Below are 22,158 nucleotides of genomic sequence, written 5' to 3'. Positions count from 1 at the left end.
AATGGTCTCCCACATTTTATTTCAAATTTACATATAAAAAAGAAAGACCCCACTTTCAATAGTGCTAAAAATAATTAAATAATTGTAGTATTCAACTTGCTGAGGAGACTATGATTTCAACCTATTCTAAAAGATGAGAGAGAGAGAGAGATTGTTTCACTGAATATGGCTGGTAACTGCAGTTTATCGTGAGCTAAGTGGGATATTATGATGCTGACTTGCAATGAAATGGCAGACAAACTATGGGGGGACCAATGGCTAGCCTTAGCATCCTCATTTAGAAAACCTTGTATGTATTGCCTGTCTAGGGCTTGTTACTAAAAATAGACTAAGACAAATGCTGATTAAACAACAAAAACCCTCATCGGTTCAACAAGAATCCGAAAAAGATAATTGAAAACCAAGCAGTTCCAATTTTCTAACTATAAGAAATTAATATCACTGCTCTACTTGATAAAATGATGGATGGAGTTAACTGCAGATATACAATGAAACAGCATTTACTACATATTGCTCTTTGGAATATCACTTCTTCTTGTATCAATATGGTAATACATGTCTATGCATTCTCAGGATTTGATATTAAAAAGCACTGGAAGTACTGATGGAATTTGTAAAGGCTGTTAAAGAACTTTTTTTTTTTTTTTTAATGCTGATGATAATATATAGTTGAATTGAAACATTTTTTTTAAAGGAAGGAAGCCGCTCTTTGAGAATAGGAAAAGAGGTTATAGGTGTTGATATTTGAAGTCCAAAATTTATTAGATGACTGTGGCTATCAATAAAACTGGGTTCAACTGAAACTGCTTTCTTAGCTTCTATATATCTAGTCCGTGCTAGATCAACATTTTGTAGAATTAAAATGAGAAAAGGCCTTATTCTACATTACTCTAAGACATCTTCAATGTAATGAGAAAGCAAAAATGATGATTTTTTTCCTTGTTCATTTCATCAAAGTTTGGTGTTTCAACACAATGACTTTTGAATCTTTTGATCCTGATGATCAGATTGCGTGTGGTGAATACTTGCCGCATTACCATTTTTTGCAGTCAAGAAAGGATAGACCAGACAAAAAAGGGGGTTTGATTAGTGCTTTCAAAGGATCCATTTACACCAAAAAAAAAAAAAGGAGATTTAGGTGATGCGAGAAAAAAGGGGATTTAATTACCCTTTCATCTGAAGGTTTAAGCGCAAAAGAATTCACTTCCACTTTATCTCTAATTTTCTTCAAGTTGCTGTGATGCTCAATGACCATACCATGAACTATGCATACCAAGTCTTTCTCATGGGATTGTTACAGTTTGTCGTTTCCCATTAGGGGCCTTTACGATTTTGGCGGACCCCCCACCCCCTCTTTAATTCCCATTTCTGATTGCCATAGTTTTCTACCCATTGTAAAAAACTTTCTAAATTTGATTAATTTCAGGTTGCTTGGCAGATGAGATCAGAAGAGTGGTTAAGAGTCACAACACCCTTTTGTCTGTGTTTCCGCATAGGACAATACAGGAATACTTATTGCAATTAAATTACTGATAATGCCACTGCTCCTAGCTCATGAAATCATTGTTAAATTGGTGTGGTGATCCATTGAGACTAATGAACCCCTCCCTCGCCTGGAACACAGAAGAATTTGAGTGCTGCAAGCAAGGGATTTGTCTTACACAAAAAAGAATTACGAGGAAATTAAAATCTGAGTGAAATAAGATTAGCAGTGTAAATAGTCCATCACAATGCTGAATCTTGACATCTAATTTTGAAATGATCAATTAAAATTATATAATATATATTTTTTATTTGTTATGTTAATCGAATTTAAGAATAAATATTAAATATGAGAATATATTCAATAGGGATGTACTCATTTATTTAAGATTTTTACATATATTTGGATTGTTTGAATTTCATACTCATATTTATCAAACACACACATACACATACACATATATATATATATATTCATATATAAATACTTCAAGAAAAATGAAAAATTCGAGTAATTAACATAGTTCATTTGAAGTTATATCAAATAAAAAAATAAAACAGTAACAATGATACGAGGAAATAAGTGTAGTTAGCTAAAAAAAAAAACACTTTTGGTATTCGGTTTAAAGCTAAGAGGTTAGATTTTTTTTTTTTTAAATTTGAATGTGTTTGATTTTAAATTTATGATAAATCTATTACTTTTAAAAATTTGTGAATATTAAATTTGAATACGATAAATAGATAAATAATAATGTAATTTTAGTTCATCTTAAATTAAAAGCATAAAATTAAATTAAAAATTAACAAATAATAATTATAAAATGAGAATTAATTTAATTATTTTAGCCAATAATATAAATGAACTAATTATATGATGATATAATATATATTAAAGGATTTTAAAAACTTTTGGGGAGAACAGGTTACAAAGACGGTCTGCCAATGGTCTGTGAATATGTCTAATTTTTAATTAATTTATTAAACTTAATAAATGATCACTAGTAATATTTTATAATTTATTAATTAAATGAATATATTATATACATAATAAATTCGTTTATATTCAAAATGTTCAAGTAATAGTTCATAAATAAATTCAATTTTTATTCATTTATTTAATAAAATGATTATGAATAAAATTTTAAAATTAATTAATTAATTTGATGAACAAAATATAGATATAACAAAATTAATTTATAATTAATTTTTTTACACCTTAGCAGTTAGACTTTGATCTCTTTCTATCTTTGTTGTGAGTGGGAGATGAGGATGAGGAAGGTGCAATTTTGTAGTTTTGCCAAATGAGATGGGGGGTTTTTAGAAAACGCAAAGCAGCATGCTTATAGAATAAATTCCTTGTTCCTACACGCTTCACCAAAAGAGCAGCAATTTTGCGAGCAGGGAATAGGTAAACTCATAGTCATCGAACTTTCTCTTTCCTTTTTTTTTTTTTTCCTTCTCTCTTCCCTTCCTGTTTTTATGAACTACAAACGATAAACAAAGTTCTTATTTTAGGTTGCAGAAGCTTTTAGTTTCCATTATTATAATTTGTGACCTAAATGCTTGTGCACCTTTTTTGTGGTTTTTAGAAGTGATAAAAGAGTGTCTTTCCCCAACTAGAGATATATAGACAAGAGATTAAGGTGTTGGGGTAATAATGGGACGTGGAAAGATACCGATCAAGAGGATTGAGAACCAGACAACTCGACAGGTCACCTTTTCAAAGCGGCGAGCTGGGCTTTTGAAGAAGACCCACGAGCTTTCTGTGCTTTGTGATGCTCAGATCGGGCTCATCATCTTCTCTAGCACTGGCAAGATGTGCCAGTACTGCAGTGAGCCCTATAGGTCTCTCTCTACCCTTTTTTTATTCATCAACTTGCTTTTTTTTCATTTCATTTCATCTGTTGGATACGTTTGCACGATCAATATATCCATATTGCTTAGAACAAAGCTAACCTTTTTTTTCCCATGATCCGATGACTTGGCATGAGACCTGAATCTCTCTACCTTGGCCAAAACATGCATGAGAATTTGATTTGAGCAAGATTGGGTGGTTCTGGTGTGCTTCTTCATCTGCCATGGTTCTGAAAAAAACTAGCTAGGGTTTCTTTCAAGGCTTCTCTTCAGGCCTAAGTCAACTTTTCTGATGGTTAAGTTTCAGTTTCATGATCTGCTGATCTCTACATGATAATCACCTACAGTCCATAATTGACTTATTACAGTCTTAAATCTTTGTTATAATCATGCGGGTTTCAATTTCCTGCTCAAAATATCATTCAAATTCATTTTTCTCTCCTTTTATTAATATTTTTTCGAAAACCATTTTTTTTTTTAATTTTAGAAAAAGAAATAATCTGAGATTTATATATCCTCAATTAATAAAAATAACTCTGGCTATATGATATATATAGTACTATAGAATTTAAATGCTGCCTAAAACATTTTTTAATCTTGGCCGACTTAATTTTTTTGTTTCATTCATATCCTTCTCTAAAAAGATGTGAATGAACTTTTTCTCATGAACATTTTCTAAAACCATTTTATTTAGAATTAAAAAGCATCTGATCAAAGTTTCTAAAAGTTCTGCCTTAGATGCTAAATGATTATGCATCTAGACATGCAGGATCAACAATATTGGATGCCAAATATTCCATGAGGTAGAGCCTTTTTACAAGCAAATCCAGGAAACAAATTATAATTAAAAAGATAACAATGCCACAAATCAGTTTATTAGGAAAATATTGAACTCTTAATTTTATTGATCAAAATTCAAATCTTAATGATATTAAATAAAAAAATACCTAAGGCCATCCAAGTCTAACAAGGCAAGAAAGAGGTTTTAGATATATAGGGCAGTTATCATGCTTCAAATTGATATACAAGACTCTTCATATAGAGAGGCAGAAATTCAGTTCAGTGGTGCATATGGAATGTGCAAAAGTTAATTTGTATGCTAATTTATTAATGTCTAAAAATTGCAATGTCACATAAAGATTTAATAAGTTTTTTTTTTTTTTTAATTTAAAGATTCTAATTCCTACCTTTGCTACATATATATATATATATATATATATATATATATTGTCACAGGATGGAGCAAATCATAGAAAGGTATCAGAAGGTCACTGGGACTCGCATTCCTGAGCATGACAACCGGGTAAGATTCATTACTATTATTGTTTAGGCCATTATAAAAAAGAATTTAATTTGTTTCATAGAAGAAGGTATTTGGAAAATTTTCTTGTCTTACCATTTTCTACAACATATATATAGGAGCATTTGTACAATGAATTGGCAGTCTTGAGGAAAGAAACCCGTCGTCTTCAACTAAGCATGAGACGCTACACTGGTGAGGACATGAGCTCTATACCTTTAGAAGAGCTTGATCAACTTGAACAAGAACTTGAACGCTCTGTCAACAAGGTCCGGGACCGAAAGGTACTGTTCATCATCTTCCATTATCTACTAATCAATCTTAATTTCCCACTCTTCTCGCCTCCTACACATCCAAAATCAACCTTTCGCAATGATATTAACTTATTAACTAAAGGAATGTCCGATCCATAATCAATTTGTGTTCAAAGTTGAACAAAGTTTAGAAGCAGCACTTCTCTTTTCTTTCAACTTATTAAGATTTCTTAAGAACCGACTCCTTGGTTTTTTTTCTTCTTTAACTACATTATTTGCCATTGCTGTTTTTCATTCGTTTGGCTTGGAATACTGGCAGAATGAGCTCTTGCAGCAACAGCTCGATAATCTACGTAGAAAGGTGACGCAATAACACTTTCTAAAATTTTCCTCACACGCACAAGCATATGCCGTATGCACTCACATACAATCAGATGCTAATTCAATATACTTTGGATGTGTAGGAGCGAATACTAGAGGAAGAAAACAGCAACATGTACCGCTGGGTAAGTAAATAATTCAAGTCAACTTATATTAGGGAAAGAATTATTGAACAGGAGCTTTGGGAGATAAAACATTGCTATATGGATTGGTTTCCTGGTGACCATTCAGATTCAGGAACACCGAGCAGCAATAGAGTATCAACAGGGAGGATTAGAAGCTAAGCCAGTGGAGCATCAGCAAGTTCTGGATCAATTCCCCTTCTATGGAGAACCTAGTAGTGTGCTTCAGCTTGCAACCATTCCTCAACAGTTCCACTCCTATCAGCTCCAGCTTGCTCAGCCCAACCTTCAAGATTCAAATGTCTAGCATTGCAGATATGGTATATTCATCACCATTTTGTCATCATGTTTGTTACATCAAGCATCTAGTAGTCTCAATCCTGGTTTTTTCATAGTGTTCTGAATTTACAAGTTTAGAGTTTATTACAACAAAATCAGTTGGCCTGTTGAAACCTTAAAAACAGTGTGGACTAGTTTAAAGTGGTAGACAAACAGGCAATTGCTCAGTAAACTGTAACTACATTATTTCCCTAAACAAAATGTTTGAAAGAGAATGCATCTGAATGGATCCTAACTTCCTTATTAGGAGTAGTAAAGAAAATGTATCAAGTGACAATCAGTTATCCAAATGCTTTATCAGTCATCCAATCCATGTCTCTTTTCAGTTGTTTGCAACTTGTATCCATTATCAAGACATCTTTTTGACAGTCTTTTGATTACAATTCTGCAGAATGAGAACTGAGCAGGTTTTCTGAGAAGAGTTTCCTGGATGAAAAGAGGATGTATACTTGGAAAGAGTCAGCATTGTTGGGATGAAGTCTGATGTTTACAAATCTATTAGAAACATATTTCTGATATATTTGGTTTAGGGAGTGTGCTTTGCTTTCATGTTTCGGAAGTTAAAACATTCAACTCAAGATTAATACCCCTTTCGGTGTGTTTCTGATTTTTTTTTTTTTTTGGTCTTTTTTCATGTGCTACGCTATTGAGTACTGACAGAAGTATGAATTATTAAAAGTTGAATAAATACTATTCGCAGTGGACCTTCTGAGTGAAAGAGAGAACACATTCAACTCAAGATAAACATTCTTTGGGGAAATTTATTGAAAAGATAACATGCACTCAACTACATTTCATTTCATAAAAAGATATTTTATTGATTATCCTTATTAACATCACGTTTCATTTGGCTTACAATAAATTTTAGCATTTTATAAATTTGTTCCGAATTTGGGTGTGTTTCATCGTGAGCTATAAAACTGTAAAGAGCTCCTCATATCTCCACACAACTAAATCCAGCAGACTTCTTCACTCCTCTTCTCTCCATGGCCTCTCTCATTGTTCTTGCTTCATTCCATCGCTTGGCAGTAGCATAAACATTTGACAAGGCAATATATCTACCACCATGATCTGGTTCTAACTCAATTAGCTTCCTTCCTACTATTTCTGCAAGATCAGATTTTCCATGTATTAAGCACCCATTTAGCAGAGCACCCAGCAATGATGCTGTTGGCTCCATGGGCATTTCACATAGAAATTGGTATGCCTCTGCTACCTGCCCTGCTCGAGCCATGACATCCACCATGCAAGCGTAATGCTCACTCTTAGGAGACAAGCCATATTTACCAAGACACTCAAAGAAGTACCAAGCTTCCTTCACTAATCCACCATGAGCACAAGCACTCAACAAGCACAAGTACGTGATCTCATCCGGGACAATCCCAACTATTTGCATTTCAGTAAACAATTGAAGCGATTCTTTAACCAATCCATAAGTAGCAAACCCTCCAATCATAGCATTCCACAACAACACATCACTCCTACCATTAGAAACCCAACGAAAGACATCCAGAGCTTCCTCTATTGCCCCACATTTAGCATACATATCAACAAGAGAAGTACGTAAAACCAAAGTCATTGGTAACCCGTTGTCCATCACATAACAATGCATTAACCTCCCTTGATCAAGAGCACCCAGATGCGCACAAGCGCACAACACACTCACCATAGTTACCTCATTAGCCTTGGGACCCAAGACCCGCATTTCCTCGAAAACTGCCAACGCCTCCTTATAATCCCCACTCTTAACATACCCATCAATCAAACTGCTCCACGAAACAACGTCCCTTTGAGGCATCAAATCGAAAACTTGACGCGCCAAAGCCATATCCCCACACTTAGCATAACCATCTAACATAGCATTCCACGAAACAATATTCTTCATGGGCATTCCATCAAACACTCGACGAGCGTAAACTATGTCACGACAAGATGCATACATATGTATCAAAGAGTTGTTTATAAACTTATCTAACTCCAACCCATTTTTTAACGCGTGGCCATGAATTGCACCACCAAGTTCTGGCTTTAAAAGGCGTGCAGATGCCTTGGCCAGAAAAGGGTATGTTAAATAATCAGGGAAGACTCCGGCTCTCAACATTTTAATAAAAACTGAAAATGATTTGTTTGGATTTTTACTGTTGGAGTAACCTCGGATAATCGTGTTCCAATTAAAGACTGTTGGGGTGGGTAGCCTGGAAAAAACCCGGTTTGCGTAATCGATGTTGCCTGTATCGGAGAAAGCAGAGAAAAAGAGAAGTTTTGATAACATTGGGTCATCATGACAGAGGCCAAAAGTTATTAGCAGAGCATGAATTTGCTTTAGTTCAGAGAATGATTTGCATTTATTAAGGACGGTAATAAGAGCTTGGAACATTTCACATTTACAGGAACGCCAACTTGAAACTCAAAAGCATTTTAGTTGTCTTCAGATTCAGATTTCCTACATTCTTGGGCTAATGTTGTTGGACAGTTTTGAATGAAGCCCAAACAAAAACAAGACCCACTTGGGTCTTATGAAAAATAATAATCTTTATTTTACAAAATCGAAACAATTTTCTTATTTTGTTAGAATAAGGTGTAATCTTTTTTACAATGAAAAAAAATCCATATCAGATGAGTTTTGATCGGTCTTCATCTAGTAAAAATATGTATTTTTTTTTTAAATGAAGGTAAAATCGGATTAGGACAAGATTTTCTTTTCATTTTTTTTTTTAAAACTTGAGATCGGTCAAATCCTGTTGATTGTCATTACTTTTTGCCTTTAGTTTTTTTTTTTCCTAATAGTTCATGAGCCACTATCGAATGGAGAATCCAACAGATCCAAGCATCAAGTCCAAGACTCCAAGTCTTTGACCAGCAGCTGAAGTACCCCTTAGGCGAAAGACCAATGCAATCTCACTTTCATATTGGCGCAAAAATGAAAGAAACAGCATTTGATTGATTCATTCCTTGACCAAAATGGACTATAATATACTTGCATGTTTCCATTAGAAATAACAAGCATTATGTTCCAAAGATTTTCATTGCTGCTCCTTTTTTATGTGATAATTAGATTGTGATTGGTACACAAATCTTTAAAATTTATAATATATATGAAATTCATACATACTACTTTGTCATTAAAAAATCAACTTTTTAAAAATAATAAAAAAATTATATATATTTTTAGATTTTTTATTTACAATAATATTTCTACACATGTGAGATTATATTAAATAAAAATAAATTATGTCATTCTAATAAAAATAAAAATATATATTTTAAATGATGAATTAAATAATAAAAAAATATTAACATACTTTCACTTTTATAATCTTGATTAAATTGCTGTACAAAATATGAAAAATATTAATAGATATGTGAAAAAATAAAAAATAAATTAAAAAAAAAATTTCATAAGAAAGAAATTACAAATAACAAAAAAAAATATATTTAAAAAAGTTATAGACAAAAAAATAAATTGCAATAGTAAAAAATATATCTTGAAAAAAAATTACAAATTGAAAAAAAAAATTGATAGAACACATTACATTTATAATTTTAAATTTGTAGAACAATTCTTTAGTGACAATTGGGATTAAATCAATAAATTTTAAATTAATTTTTAAATTGAAAATGATATAATAAGTAATAAAGATGAAATCAAATTTTTTTACATATATTTAAAATATAAATTTGATAATTAGAGTTGAGATGGATGTAATCCCTTTGATGGTCTTTTTATTTAAACATTTAATAAAAAAGTTATTTAAAACTTTAATATTTTGCCTAAAAAATTGTTAGAACTTTCAATATCTTAATAAAATTTTCAAAGATATAATTTTTTATCTATTCAAATTAAGAGAAAAACAAGATTATTGAAAGATTTAAATAAAGTTAATCTTTGTAATTTTTAACCATATTTGAAAAATTTTGATAATTAAATAATTTCTTCAATAATGCTATTTGATAAATAACTAAAATTATTTATTAAGTAGATAAAATTCATATTTAATATTTTTAATTTTAACAAATACACTTTTAAATTGATTTGATTTTTAATTATAATTTGAATAATTTGAATATTTGAATAAATTTAAAATTATCTAATTTATAATTAAAAATTTATTTTTCTTTTTTAAAAACTATCCTATGAATCATTTAAAAAAATTATCCACATAAACTTCTATGTGACAAATCTTATGAGGTCTCTATGCATGTTGTGAAATATATATATACATATGTATGTATGTATATATGATTCCTTCACCGAAAATATACAGACGCAGATGCAGATGCAATTTCAGTTTCTTTGTATTAAAATTGAAGATCTTCAATGGCTAGGCATTTGGTATATTAAGAGAAAAATAAACAGAGATTGGTGAGTAAGATGGTCACTTGTCTAAAAAGCACGGCTCGTGGCCATAAGAGAGACAGTAAACAGATTCCAAAGGGGTTACAGCACAGAATGGATAGAGAGGAAGATTTGTTGATAAAAGTATTTTCCCCCATAAAGAGATGGTACATTCTGCGTATTAAAACAAGCAGGTGGCTTAAGGCTTGAGGAAGAGGATTGTCCAAAAATACTAGCTCTGCCCCGAGGTAGAGACCTCAGCACTGCAAACAGGACAGACCTGCAGTAACACAGGAATACATTATTTGGTACCCATTGCATTGTAAAATGTCAGAATGTAAATAAGCATACCTTGTTTATTTTCAACCAATTATTTATGCACTCACGATGATATGAATGCTTGCAAGAAAGCACTGTCAAGGAGTCCCCATCCTCATAGTCTACACGGCATATGACACACCTGGAAACAAGGATACAAACACAACCATCAACTTAAAAAAGTTCAGGCATAAAAAACTATGGCATTCAACTTACGAATCATTGCTGCCACTCTGACTGCTTCCTGCCTTGTATGTTACTGAAGGCAAGGAGGCAAGTGAATCAGCTGAAAGCCCTCTGCTCTCAGTTCCAACTACTTCACTGAGTGCAAGGAGTTCCTAAATGATAGAATCAAGCTTAGTAAGAATGTCGAAGGAAAATGTCAAAGAACTAAAATCCACAAGGCAGCTTACCTCATATGAAAGCTCATCAGGATCAACTTCCTCCCATGTATCCTGCAAACGCATGTCAACAACAGACTAAGACTTGAAAAAAAGTGAAATAATATGTTCCAGCACTGCTTAAAAGAGAGAGAGAGAGAGAGAGAGAGAGAGAGAGAGAGAGAGAGAGAGAGAGAGAAATCATGTTCTATCCTGCATGCCAAATGTCAAGGTAATCGTACATGGATTTTCTATTTCATAAAAATTCATAGTCAAATCTCATTAAGAGCACTGTAGAACAGAACTAGCTTCTATTCTCCAATGGACTTGATATCTGACAATGGCTATGGGCATAGAAAAATATATAATACAACAGTGGGTTTCAAAAAAAATTATTGAGGACTACAACATATGACAACTACAAATTGTGAACCAATCACAACATTATCCTCACTTTCAAGCTATGCACAACAAATATTCTCAGCACTGTTAATACACAAAAAGGTCGACCGTCGTAAATAATCAACACAGATTCTTTATTCCAATATATCACCAGATCAATCCCAATAAAAGCAATTCTAAATGTAAAAGAACAACCATTACATGTAGAACCCTAAAACAGAACCAGACATCATATTATCAACCAAGAATATGAAGGGACAGACATAACCACAGAGATAGAGAAAAGAGAGGGGATTGTCAAGTGTGGAACCCTGCTTATAACAATTTAAAAGTAACAACCAAATGGATGATTCACACTTTTTCTAGTTGATCATATGAGATGACCACCAAGATGGAATCAAGTGCTAACATTATTATGTGCATTTTACCTAAAAACTTAAAAGCTAATAGAAATCAGATAACTTAATGGCCATTGTGATTTAATGAAGGAAAGAGGAGTAAAACCCAAATGTAGCATCCCAGGCATTAGATTGGAAATAACTTGCTAAGGTTTTAGCTTTAGTGCCATTCCGGTAAAAAGTCTTGTTCAATATATAAAGTTTTAACGCACAAGCACACATAACAATACAAAAAATCCAAAATTTTCCAATTCAAAATCTTTGTGATCAAGGAAGTGAAAACCAGACATGCTACCTGATATACTATTCCAGTTTTCAATCTTTCAGGCATGTAGGAAAGAAAGCAAAGTAAGAATAGTTGACCCTCTAAGTATTTACAAGCACATGTGCAAGCATGTAAAATTATATATGTCACATACATCAGTTCATGTTTCTTGTTTAATAGTGAAGGAAAAAATAAAATTAGACAAACAGGAAAAATAAAAAAAAGATGACCAGATTCAAAGAGGCAAACAACTAACTTATTCCTCTGATAGATATAAGGCATATGCACCAAGTAAAACAAACCCTTCATATAGGTAGGACGACAAATAGTAATACAGGTTAACCTGCTCACCATAGCAAACGTTACCAACAAGCAAAAATTCTTAACCATAATACACTTATATGGAGACCAAAGTCCAGATAAACACAAACCATCCATTTTAAATCAGTTTTCAAATGCAATAACGTACTGATGACAACTTTAAATCACCATTCCAATATAAGAAAGTCAGCCAAAGAGGTATCTAAGCAAAGAAGTCGACATATAGGGCACTGAATTGAGATATCAATAACATACCCTATGTTAGCAAACTATTTATCTGATCGAAAATTTTTTCCATCAAGGAACCTAGAGATTCACACACACACACACACACACACATATGGGTTGAGAACTCATATGTAAAAGAATCCATACCTGAGAGTTACCGCCATGATCCTCTAAGGTAACAATTCCTCCTGCAAATTAGTAAAACTTTAGTAAACACTCTTAACATTGACGTAAATTTGAAAGTATTAACAAGAATCTCATAGTAATAAACACTCACTATCATCAATCCCAGCTAAGGCGAACAATCTAGCAGCCATTTCTCTTTCTTCGGCATCCTGAAGCGCTCTAGCATACGCCTCATCACTGGAAAAAACAGCTGGGTCGTATTCAACACCAGGGTTGTTATCCTCCTCCCCATTCTCAGTATGAGCATGCACATCAAAGGCATCCACATCATTATCAGCATCAGTGCCATCATATTCCCCCTGATCCTCCTCCTCCTCCTCCTCCACATCATCATCATCATCGCCATCAGTATCATCATGATCATGGGGATCCCCGAAATCATCATCATCATGTAAATAGCTTCCAGCCTCCCAACTTCCATAATCACTCCCATCATTGTTCATCATAAGCATCATATATGCCCTTTCCTACAACACATGGTAAAAAAAAAAAGTAATTTTACAAATAATCCCACAAAAATTAATAAATTTTAAAGTAATAAACCAAAAATAATAAAAAAATTTTAAAATTTTACCTGTTCTTGGAGGGTTCGAGCAAGAGCCAGGTCAGCATCGACCTGACTGAGATTAGTGAAAGGAGTTCTTGTCGACGACTGACATGGAGCCTGTTCTTCTTCTTCTTCTTGTTGTTGTTTTTCTTCATGTTCACTTTCACCGTTTGAATTATCCCTATCGTTACCCTTCGGGTTAGGTTCTTGTTCTTTCTGTTCCGTCGACATTCTTTGCCGTCTTCCCTAAATTTCGTTTCGCTGTTCCTTGAATAAAAACTATAAGATCAGAAAAGAGAAAAAAAAAAGGTGGTTTACTGAAAATATAAAGAAGAGAGAGATCGAGGGTGGGTTCGAATTCGATCGAATCCGCTAACAATCCAAGAATCTAAACAAATATAAAAGAAGGAAGAGAGAGAGGCGAATGATTGGAGAGAGGAAGGAAGGAGGGGGTGGGTGGAGTCTTTCTTTATTTATTTCTTTGATTGAAAAACTTGAAATAAATAAATAAAGTACTGAAATAAACTTTGGGCTCCGATAAGGCTTAAGTTTAAAACTCTTAACTCCAATATGGGCCTTTATTGAGTGAACAGTCGTACTCTTTCATTGTCAAATTCAATTGGTTTCATCATGATTGAAGGAAGAAATCAAAACAGAAGGATGAGATCATGAGTGGGTTTCTCTTCCTCGGCCACAAAGACGTTCATTCCTCTCCCTGCATGAATTCCAAGTTGATCATTAAAAAAATGATTGCCTTGCTCTATTTTTTGATTTTACAGCTCCCCAACTGGGAATTTATAGTTTAGCAATTTTGTGATTTTTACAGAAATCGTACAAGTAGGAAGAATCATATGTCAAGGACCTAAGGGGAAGTTCTGAATCCCACATCGAACATAATAGGAGGGTCCCTGAGGTATAAAAGGGTTCACACCACCTCTTCCTTTTGAGGCGACTTTTGTAGACAAAACCGTGAGGCCAGAAGGGGTCAGAGTGGACAATACCTCACAAGGGTGTGAACCGTGATAAGTAGGCTGATCTGGGACGCCGGAAAGGTGAATGCCCGGGTCCCGGAACTGCACGAGTTCGAAGCTTAAGTCTTGACCTGTGATAAGTGGTATCAGAGCCAGCTTTAAACCGTTCGATCCACGCCAAGCACCTCGAGGGAGGCAGGCAGGGTGGCCAACCTCCGTGACGAAGGCGTCACGAGGTTGGGTGCGGGAGAATGGCCAACCTCGTGACGCCGTGAGGTGCGGGAGAATGGCCAACCTCGTGACGCCGTGAGGCCAGAGGGGGCCAGAGCGAAAAATACCTCACAAGGGTGTGAACCGTGGCAAGTAGGTTGATCTGGGATGTCGGAAGGGTGAATATCCGGATCTTGGAGCCGCGCGGGTTCGGAGCTTAAGTCTTGACCTGTGACACATACACGTTGCTGCACCTTCGATGTCACATGCTTAGCAGTTCGAGAGAAATGCAAAAGCTGATCCGAAGAAGCTGTGAAACTGAATCCACGCTTAAGGCAATTTGAAGGCAGTTGATAAAATAAATGGCAAGGATCAGAATTTTTGTAAGACGTCCTTTAAGGTAACATGAATTATTTTGTCATTGTGTAAATTTTCTTTTGGTTTCCCAACCAACATTTTGTGGATTAACTTGAGATATGTTACTCGGACTCGGGTATACTCAATTTTTTTTTTAGGTTTTTCCATATATTTAGAGGGTTGGATCTTTGTATCCATGTTCCTCCAAAGGTAAATGAAGTGTCGGAACAACATAGAACTTTGGGAGTTGAGCTGCTGTACCTTGTGTCTTGAATTAATCACATCTAAATGGCAATATTCCACGGTTGTTGAACAAAAAGAAAAAGGTAATCCATTGCAGGTTAACTGAGAGTACTTGGAACACGAGTACTATTCAACTGTAAGTTACAGAACATCGTGCCATGCTCTGTATCTATGTAACTAGATCTCGAGTAGATTGTTACCAGCGATCATAATATATTCGGAGATTTGGCCAATCAGAGATGGATACAGCGTAGTCCTGAAGCCAATTGGTGAGGATAACTTCTTGATCCATTGCAGGAAACCTGGAGATTTCTTCATCCATTGCATTCTCTATGTCTGCCTTCTGAACACTCGTTAAGACAGGATAGGCAAGACAATTGCTTGCATGGCAAAACAATGGAATCCAACCCTCCAGCAAGCGGAATTTCACTTGCCTTGAAATCTCTAAATCTTTTCGAGTCAGCTCCCAAAATAAAATGTCTGTAGGGGGAAAAACCCTTCGGTGAACGATTTGGTACCAGAAATATTTTAATTTCTATAGTTTAGACTTTAGCCTATATGGCTTGGAGGGTATAATGTGCTTAATTGGAGCCTAAAAGAGGGACATGACCAGAGATCTTAACAATGCAGCCCTGAACGCTGGGACTATCTGTGAGGGATAGAAAAGCCAAACCGGAAGCAAAACTCCACCGCACCAAAGCCTCATTAACATCCCCATAACTCCTAAGCTTGTTAGCTATCCACACTAACTCTTGTGCTAACTTCTCAGCCATCACCACACCGTACTAATCCTGTCCATCACATGATCTAGCTATTCCCGATTCCCTCCTCTGCAAACGCCCTGTGGCACTGTGAAACCAAGAAAATGTTGCATTCAATCATAGGCTTATGCCCTTCATGTATGATGCTATGCAGGAGCCGAAAGGGATAGCCTTGATGGCGTGCATATGCCGCGAGTCACCGTCCTCTCCTGATGGCGTGCTTTGGAGTTGGAGGGATCGAGCGGTGCAGCAGGGTGCATGTACGTGTAAAAGATGAAGCTAGAGCCATTCAATTAACATGGAGAAGCTTCGCGTGGTCGTCCCTTTGCGTTATCTTCCATGATCTTGTCAGCCATCGCCATTGTAAATTGGTATTTTCTTGGTGAAGCCGGTAACTCGTTGAGTAGGGCCAAAATCTGCTAATTAAACAGAACATTTTCAATTTTCCTTTATTAATTTGTAAATCTGGAGCAGAGAATCACCATTTTAATAATAACTAATAAGTACAAATTAATAATTTAATATTACAATCTCACACTTGAAAGGGTGAAGAAATAAAAGGGCTGTACCCACTGTGGCACACCCAAGAAAGCTTTTGCAACTTTGGCATGCTGGCAGGCTACTAGTCTCTAGGGTGATCGAGGATGTGTTACATTAGTACAATTTTTTTATTTAACAGCAGGGGAATTTTAGGCTTCATCCAGTACTTTCTTTTTTCGAGTATCGGTACAAACAAATTTATTTATATCGGACTTAAATTAAAAAAAAAAAAATTTTTCACAACTTTTTAACTTGTTCGAATCTATGCAATAAATAGAAAAGCACTCTCTTTACAATTTAAGCCAACCTACAGTTTTACAAGGCAATGGTGCCAGTGTTTTTCATCAATAGATTGCAGAGAGGGAAGCAACTTGGATTTCTGAAACAGAATAATTGTCGTGGGCGGGTCAGTAAGCTGGCACTGAAATCTGCCCCAATTTTCTCAGGATTAACAGGGAAAATGTCAATTATTATTGAGAAAATGAAGCAGAGAACCTTTTTCTAATCAGAAAATGACAAAGGGGAGGAGGGAGCTGAAAGAGGCTGCCTGATAATCATTTGGGTTTTGTCTAGAGACCAGTCCCTTCCCGGGTGCTCACTGCTCTGTGCGAAGAAGCAGCTCTGCTCATGATACAGATGGTGCGGTGCTTGTAAAATTCCGCATGCCAAGACCACATCCACATGTTTCTCTGTTGTTTTAAAAGACGGATACGTTGCATCGCATCCATTTTATTGGACTTGAACCTTTCTGTATGTCACCTTTCCTCTCATTTTCTATTTCGTTTCTTCTTGCTTTTTGATACTCCTATATTTTACAAGTATTGTGATATTGTCACCTTCTTTTGTTCCTTATACGTTGCATGCTTGAAATGCTGAAATGTCTGCTCGGCAGGTGCCGTTTGCTCCCTCCCAAACGCACCCTTACTGTAATTTGTATAATTATACATTCCTAATTGTTTAAAACTTGAATATTGATAATAAGGGGGGAAAACCATTGGTAAATCACTTTTGTACTGATAAAAAGGGAAGAAAACAGTAATGAAAAAAAAAAAAAAAAAACTCTGAACACTGCAAAGATCTTCCAACCAGTCAATAAGGACTTAAATGTTTTTTGTTCAAAAGAGGACCTTGTGGTTCATTGGTGACATAACATTATGGGTCTTCAAACCTATCATAGACGGTAAAACTTTAAAAAAAAAAAAAAACATTTGGAGGAGAAAAATATTAATGGCCTAAAAAAAGGGATAAGTTCTAAAAGATCTCTTTGAAAAATTTAAGGTTCCAGGTGGTGGATTGAAGTTGTAGACTTACATGAGTTAGTGCTCTTTCCAGGGCTTTAACAGATGGTCCATCAACCCCGTCGTGAAGTATCAAATTCAATGATAAACTAGAAGATGACAATGTTTCTGCTAATGATGATGAGTATGGAGCTAGCTGGAATGATCTAACAGACGACAAGGCACCAAGCAGATAGTCCAGAGAAGAACTCAGAGAGCAGGGGAAATGATCCATCAAAAACCTAAGAACCCACACCATCAGCCAAGTCATTAGCATGACCATGAACCTCAAATGATCTTTTGGCTTCCACTTTTGTGTGTTCTCAGCTTTTATGCTTGAAGCCACCGAGACAAGCATCTTTGCTGCCATGTTGACTGTGGACATGAAGATGGAATTCACCAGGCTTGAAGGCCTGGCTGTATAGCCATATTGCCTATCCAAATCTGTTGGCATGGTTCATAAAAGATATCCACCTTGCTTTCTCTCAGGTGTGCAGGGGATAAAGGGCTTAAATGGGGAAGGGGTACTTTAAAAAGGATGGATACATGGAGGAGGGTCCTGTTTCTTCTATTGACGGCTATCAAAATATTAATGACAAAAGGTTATTAATAAGGGGTTAAAGTCTCTGTATTTTGGGAATGTGTCCAAACTGCCATTTGACAGTTATGTTTCCTTCCACACTTTTAGTTCTTGGAGTTGCAGATTGGACCTTCCTATTCTTTGCATATTGAACCAAGGGCACTTACTATTGTCATTTTGTAGGGCCCTAAAAACCTGCAAATTACATGTATAGGCATGGCAGCATGTCATGTCTACCTTTTAGACTAACTCCAAAACATTGTTAGTCGGATCCCATCAACCAATATCAAGATTGAAGTATTATCGATTAAGTTCTAATTTACAATGGCTTACAAAGAATGGAAGGAATTTACCTCATTTCATTATGCTGGATCTGATAACATAACACCGGATATAGATGATGCGACTCAGAAAACAATCATTGCTCCCATGACTAAACAAATTCTCTTTTAATTTTAACTGTGATCTTACCTGACATTGGATCAAATAGAGGGCTTATGTATACCTTCATCTCCTTCTGAGAGACTGACATCTGGAATCCTGCCCTCTTCTATAAGATCTTTTATGCCAGAGGATGTTCTGGCATGTTCTGACAATTTACAAATTGCATCTCTTATGATAAGATAGTTCTTACCTAGTGGATCTGGTAAATTTCCTACATCAACCATCTCTTTTATCATGTCAAAAACAGAGGGTAAATTTGTGTCTGATAGAAAAGCACTTATTAGTGCTATATAGACATAGCTGTCAGGTCTCATTTCCTTCTCTTTCATCTCATTGAAAAGAACTAGAGCTGCAGAGGACCTACCACACTTGCAAAGTCCATTTATGAGAGCATGATAAGCAATTCTGTTCGGAGCACAACCTTTTCTCTTCATTTCACTCCATAGCTTTAGAGCGTCATCAGGTCTTCCAAAATTGCATAATCCATCAACTAGAGTTGCATATGTAATGACATTTGCCTCCCTCTCTTTTCCAAACATCTTGGAAAGGCAAAGCATAGCTTGGTCAATCTCACCATTTTTGCACCAGCCATCTATCAAAAAATTATATGTTACTGTTGAGGGAACAAGTCCCTTCAGCATCATCTCATTCAGGAGATGCTCAGCTTCTGCAACTCTTTGCACCTTACATAGCGCTTTTATCAGTATGTTATAAGAAATTACATCAGGAAAATACCCACGAGCACAAATATCTTGGAATAGCTCCAAACCCTTATCCACTGATTTAATTTTGATCAAACCACTCATTGCAGCAGAATAGGTAATTATATCAGGGAGAAAACCTTCTTGTACCATTTCAGTGAGAAATTTACAAGCTTCCTCTGCCTTCCCATGTTGACACAAGTTTTTCACGAGCAAGGTAGAATATTTTATCCATGGTTCATGGCCATAAAACCGCATTTTTCTCACCAAATCAACTGCTCCATCAACATCCTCTCTCCGACAAAGACACCCAAATATGCAATTGTGTGTAAACTGGGTTGGTTCAAGCCCCACTTCCTTCATCTGTCTCAAAAGCTCATAACTCTCTTCCAGTCTATTTAACTTGCACAGTGCATCAATCAAATTGTTATAAACTAACAAAGTTTGATTACAACCAAATTGAATCATTTCTCCGAAGAGAGTTAGTGCCATATCCATCTTACCAGCATCAAGCAAGCCATTAATAACAATAGGAAATGAATTAGTTTTAAGGGTAATTATTTCTTTTTTGTCCATAAAGTACTTAGCAATAATACTATCACCATTGCTGTCGTTCCCCATTACTGCTCGAAGAAGATTGTAAGCTATATCTATTAAGCCATTGCGAACAAGGCCTTCCAAGACAGAATTGTAAAGCAGGTTCGTAGGCTGTGAATTCATATCTTCCCAGCATTCTTCAAGCAATCGTTCCAACTCTCCTTCTTTAGAGAAAGAACATATTAGCTTTGTCAGTATGCCAAAATCAGGATTAATTCCCAACTCTTTCATTTCTGAATATAAAGACAATGCTTTCTCAAGCTCATTATTCATACAGAGCCCTCCAATCATCACATCAAAAAGTGAAATACTAGGACAAAACTTCAATTTTCGCATTTTATCAAACAAGCAAAGAGCTTTATCCATTCTACATTCCCTCACAAATCCATGAATTAAAACAAAAAATGTCTTCTCATTCAACCTCTTATTGCGCTCTTCCATTCTATCGATCAATTCAATTACCTTATCAACTTCACCCCACTTACTAAAGGCAACAACCAAGATGGAAAAAACATGTTCATCAACCCAACCCCTTTCAAACATCTCATTGAACACACTCAAAGCTTTATCAGACTGCCCAGCATTGCAATAAACCTGCAAAACTGGCGTCAGCGTGTACTTATCAAATTCCAACCCCAAACCTCTCATCTCTGTCAATCTGACCTCAACCAAATCAATCAAACAAGATTTGGCCAAAGCTTCTAACAAACAATTATAGCTATAACTATTTGGTATGCACAGACCGACTCTTTTAACCTGATCAAACAAGTTATTAGCTTCATCAACCAACCCAACACTCCCCAAACACCTAATAAAAAAACCCAAAGCCCCAGGATTCATAGAACAATGGGAATTCAGGACATCCAAAGCCAAAGTCTTTATTAGGGCATTTTGTCGAGCACGTGATAGAATTGAGGCCATGGCATTGTAAGCATAAATATTATGCTTATAACCATGTTGACTTGAAACCCACATGAAAAACAGATGAGCTACTCTCCAGTTCTTGATGGATGTTAGTACGGCTTCGACAACTTTATTGGTGAGTAGTGGTACGAGGTTTTTGAGCTCTGGGTTATCTGGAGAAAAAGGTTGCTTGATTAGGATTGAAATGAAGGCATTTGAGATGTTAATCTGATCTGGTGAGAGAAAATTGTCGTTTTGAAGTTTGGTGCAAATGGGTCGTTGTTGATTTGAGGAAAAAAACAGGTTTTTACGGGAGACTAGTGACAAACAATTTGGTCTAATTGGTTTGGTAGATTTGAAGAGAATTTGATGGGATTTTATGATTCTCGACAAAGCCATGAGAAACGAAACAAAGAAAGGATCTAAGAGGGAATTTTAGCTTATCAGGATTCTACAATGTTTGGAGGAGTATGAAAGTCTGGCTAAGATTAAGGTGGCAAAATCGCCCGTCTCCCGTGGCTTTTACAAGTTTGCCTCCAACTCACACCAGAATACAGAAACCAATGTAGCGTTTTATAGTTACTAGGGTCGGAGCCCGGCTCCACCCAAATTCTTTTGTTTGAAGTACAAAATCTTTAAAGAGATCATAAAAAAATTGATTTTTAGTTTAAGTAAAAATATTTTAAATCTCTTTTTCCTTCTTGGTTTAAACTTAATAATTTGATAAACGGAGATTAAATCAAATTTTCATATGGTTATAGAATTATATATATATATATATATATATACATTTTTACGTTTCCAACATATTTGTAGCTTTGTCCTGTAAGTCAATATAATTTTTTTTTAATTATTAAAATTAAAAATTCCAATTCCTTCAATAAATTATACAAATTATTCTTATAATTTAATGTTAATTTGTCTTGTAACCCAAAAATATTAATTTCTCTTTGCTTTTATTTATGAAAAATTATTTGATATGTTGACAATAAAAATTTTTAATTTTATAAACATGATTAAGATAATGACAAATGTTTTATTTTTTTTTAAAATTAATTTTTTTTATCATTTTAAATATGCAATAAAAAATATTTATCATCAACTTAAACCTCAATTATAAAATTAAAAAATTTCATGATCAGTATATTTAAAAATTTATTTTTATTTATTTGTGTTACCCTTTCACAAGTCCCACTATATTATAGAACAAGTGTCACATGATTATAATAGAATAAATAATGAATAATAAATAAATAAAAACTTTCATAGTAACGTAATCAAAACTAAACAATAATTGATCTAAAATTATTTTTCGAAATAAAATATAAATTTATTATTTTACTTAAGATGATTTTATTGATCAAATTTATCATTTATTTTTAAATAAATATAATTTTATTATTTCATTTTTAATTTACTTATAAAATGATCAAAAGTTGACAAAAGAAAAATATTTCTTGA

General features: G+C 34.7%; 4 protein-coding genes and 1 pseudogene across 5 annotated transcripts; 1 reads left to right on the top strand and 4 right to left on the bottom strand.

Annotated features, from left to right (window-relative positions):
* The first annotated feature begins 2,800 nt into the window (after positions 1 to 2,800).
* Positions 2,801 to 6,447, top strand: LOC111308403 (protein TRANSPARENT TESTA 16-like). 2 transcript variants are annotated; one of them, XM_089749451.1, is made up of 8 exons: positions 2,801 to 2,890; positions 3,072 to 3,327; positions 4,573 to 4,639; positions 4,756 to 4,920; positions 5,210 to 5,251; positions 5,355 to 5,396; positions 5,503 to 5,713; positions 6,124 to 6,447. In XM_089749451.1, the coding sequence occupies exons 2-7, from the start codon at positions 3,140 to 3,142 to the stop codon at positions 5,698 to 5,700; spliced, it is 702 nt and encodes a 233-aa protein (XP_089605577.1). In that variant the 5' UTR covers positions 2,801 to 2,890; positions 3,072 to 3,139; the 3' UTR covers positions 5,701 to 5,713; positions 6,124 to 6,447. The 2 variants fall into 2 exon arrangements, with proteins under 2 accessions (XP_089605577.1, XP_022762460.1); XM_022906725.2 differs by lacking the exon at positions 2,801 to 2,890 and having other exon boundaries at positions 3,023 to 3,327.
* Positions 6,448 to 6,467: 20 nt separating this feature from the next.
* On the bottom strand, positions 6,468 to 8,184 carry LOC111308402 (Pentatricopeptide repeat (PPR) superfamily protein). Its single transcript, XM_022906723.2, has one exon. It carries the CDS (start codon positions 8,107 to 8,109, stop codon positions 6,667 to 6,669), a length of 1,443 nt encoding a protein of 480 aa, XP_022762458.2. The 5' UTR covers positions 8,110 to 8,184; the 3' UTR covers positions 6,468 to 6,666.
* Positions 8,185 to 10,037: 1,853 nt separating this feature from the next.
* LOC111309214 (E3 ubiquitin ligase BIG BROTHER-related-like) lies at positions 10,038 to 13,588 on the bottom strand. Its single transcript, XM_022908185.2, has 7 exons — positions 13,141 to 13,588; positions 12,658 to 13,033; positions 12,528 to 12,568; positions 10,800 to 10,841; positions 10,603 to 10,724; positions 10,420 to 10,528; positions 10,038 to 10,348 (listed from the first exon to the last, which is right to left on the bottom strand). Exons 1-7 carry the CDS (start codon positions 13,342 to 13,344, stop codon positions 10,301 to 10,303), a joined length of 942 nt encoding a protein of 313 aa, XP_022763920.2. The 5' UTR covers positions 13,345 to 13,588; the 3' UTR covers positions 10,038 to 10,300.
* Positions 13,589 to 15,063: 1,475 nt separating this feature from the next.
* Positions 15,064 to 17,926, bottom strand: LOC111308097 (uncharacterized; annotated as a pseudogene).
* On the bottom strand, positions 17,262 to 21,341 carry LOC111309213 (Tetratricopeptide repeat (TPR)-like superfamily protein). The gene has a single exon (XM_089749435.1). The coding sequence runs from the start codon at positions 21,094 to 21,096 to the stop codon at positions 18,535 to 18,537; it is 2,562 nt and encodes an 853-aa protein (XP_089605561.1). The 5' UTR covers positions 21,097 to 21,341; the 3' UTR covers positions 17,262 to 18,534.
* Between the last annotated feature and the right edge of the window lie 817 nt (positions 21,342 to 22,158).

This window comes from Durio zibethinus, chromosome 2, assembly GCF_047325235.1.
Source record: "Durio zibethinus cultivar Kanyao isolate XHJ-2024 chromosome 2, ASM4732523v1, whole genome shotgun sequence".
Taxonomy (NCBI): domain Eukaryota; kingdom Viridiplantae; phylum Streptophyta; class Magnoliopsida; order Malvales; family Malvaceae; genus Durio; species Durio zibethinus.
This window is presented reverse-complemented; position numbering and strand designations above follow the sequence as displayed.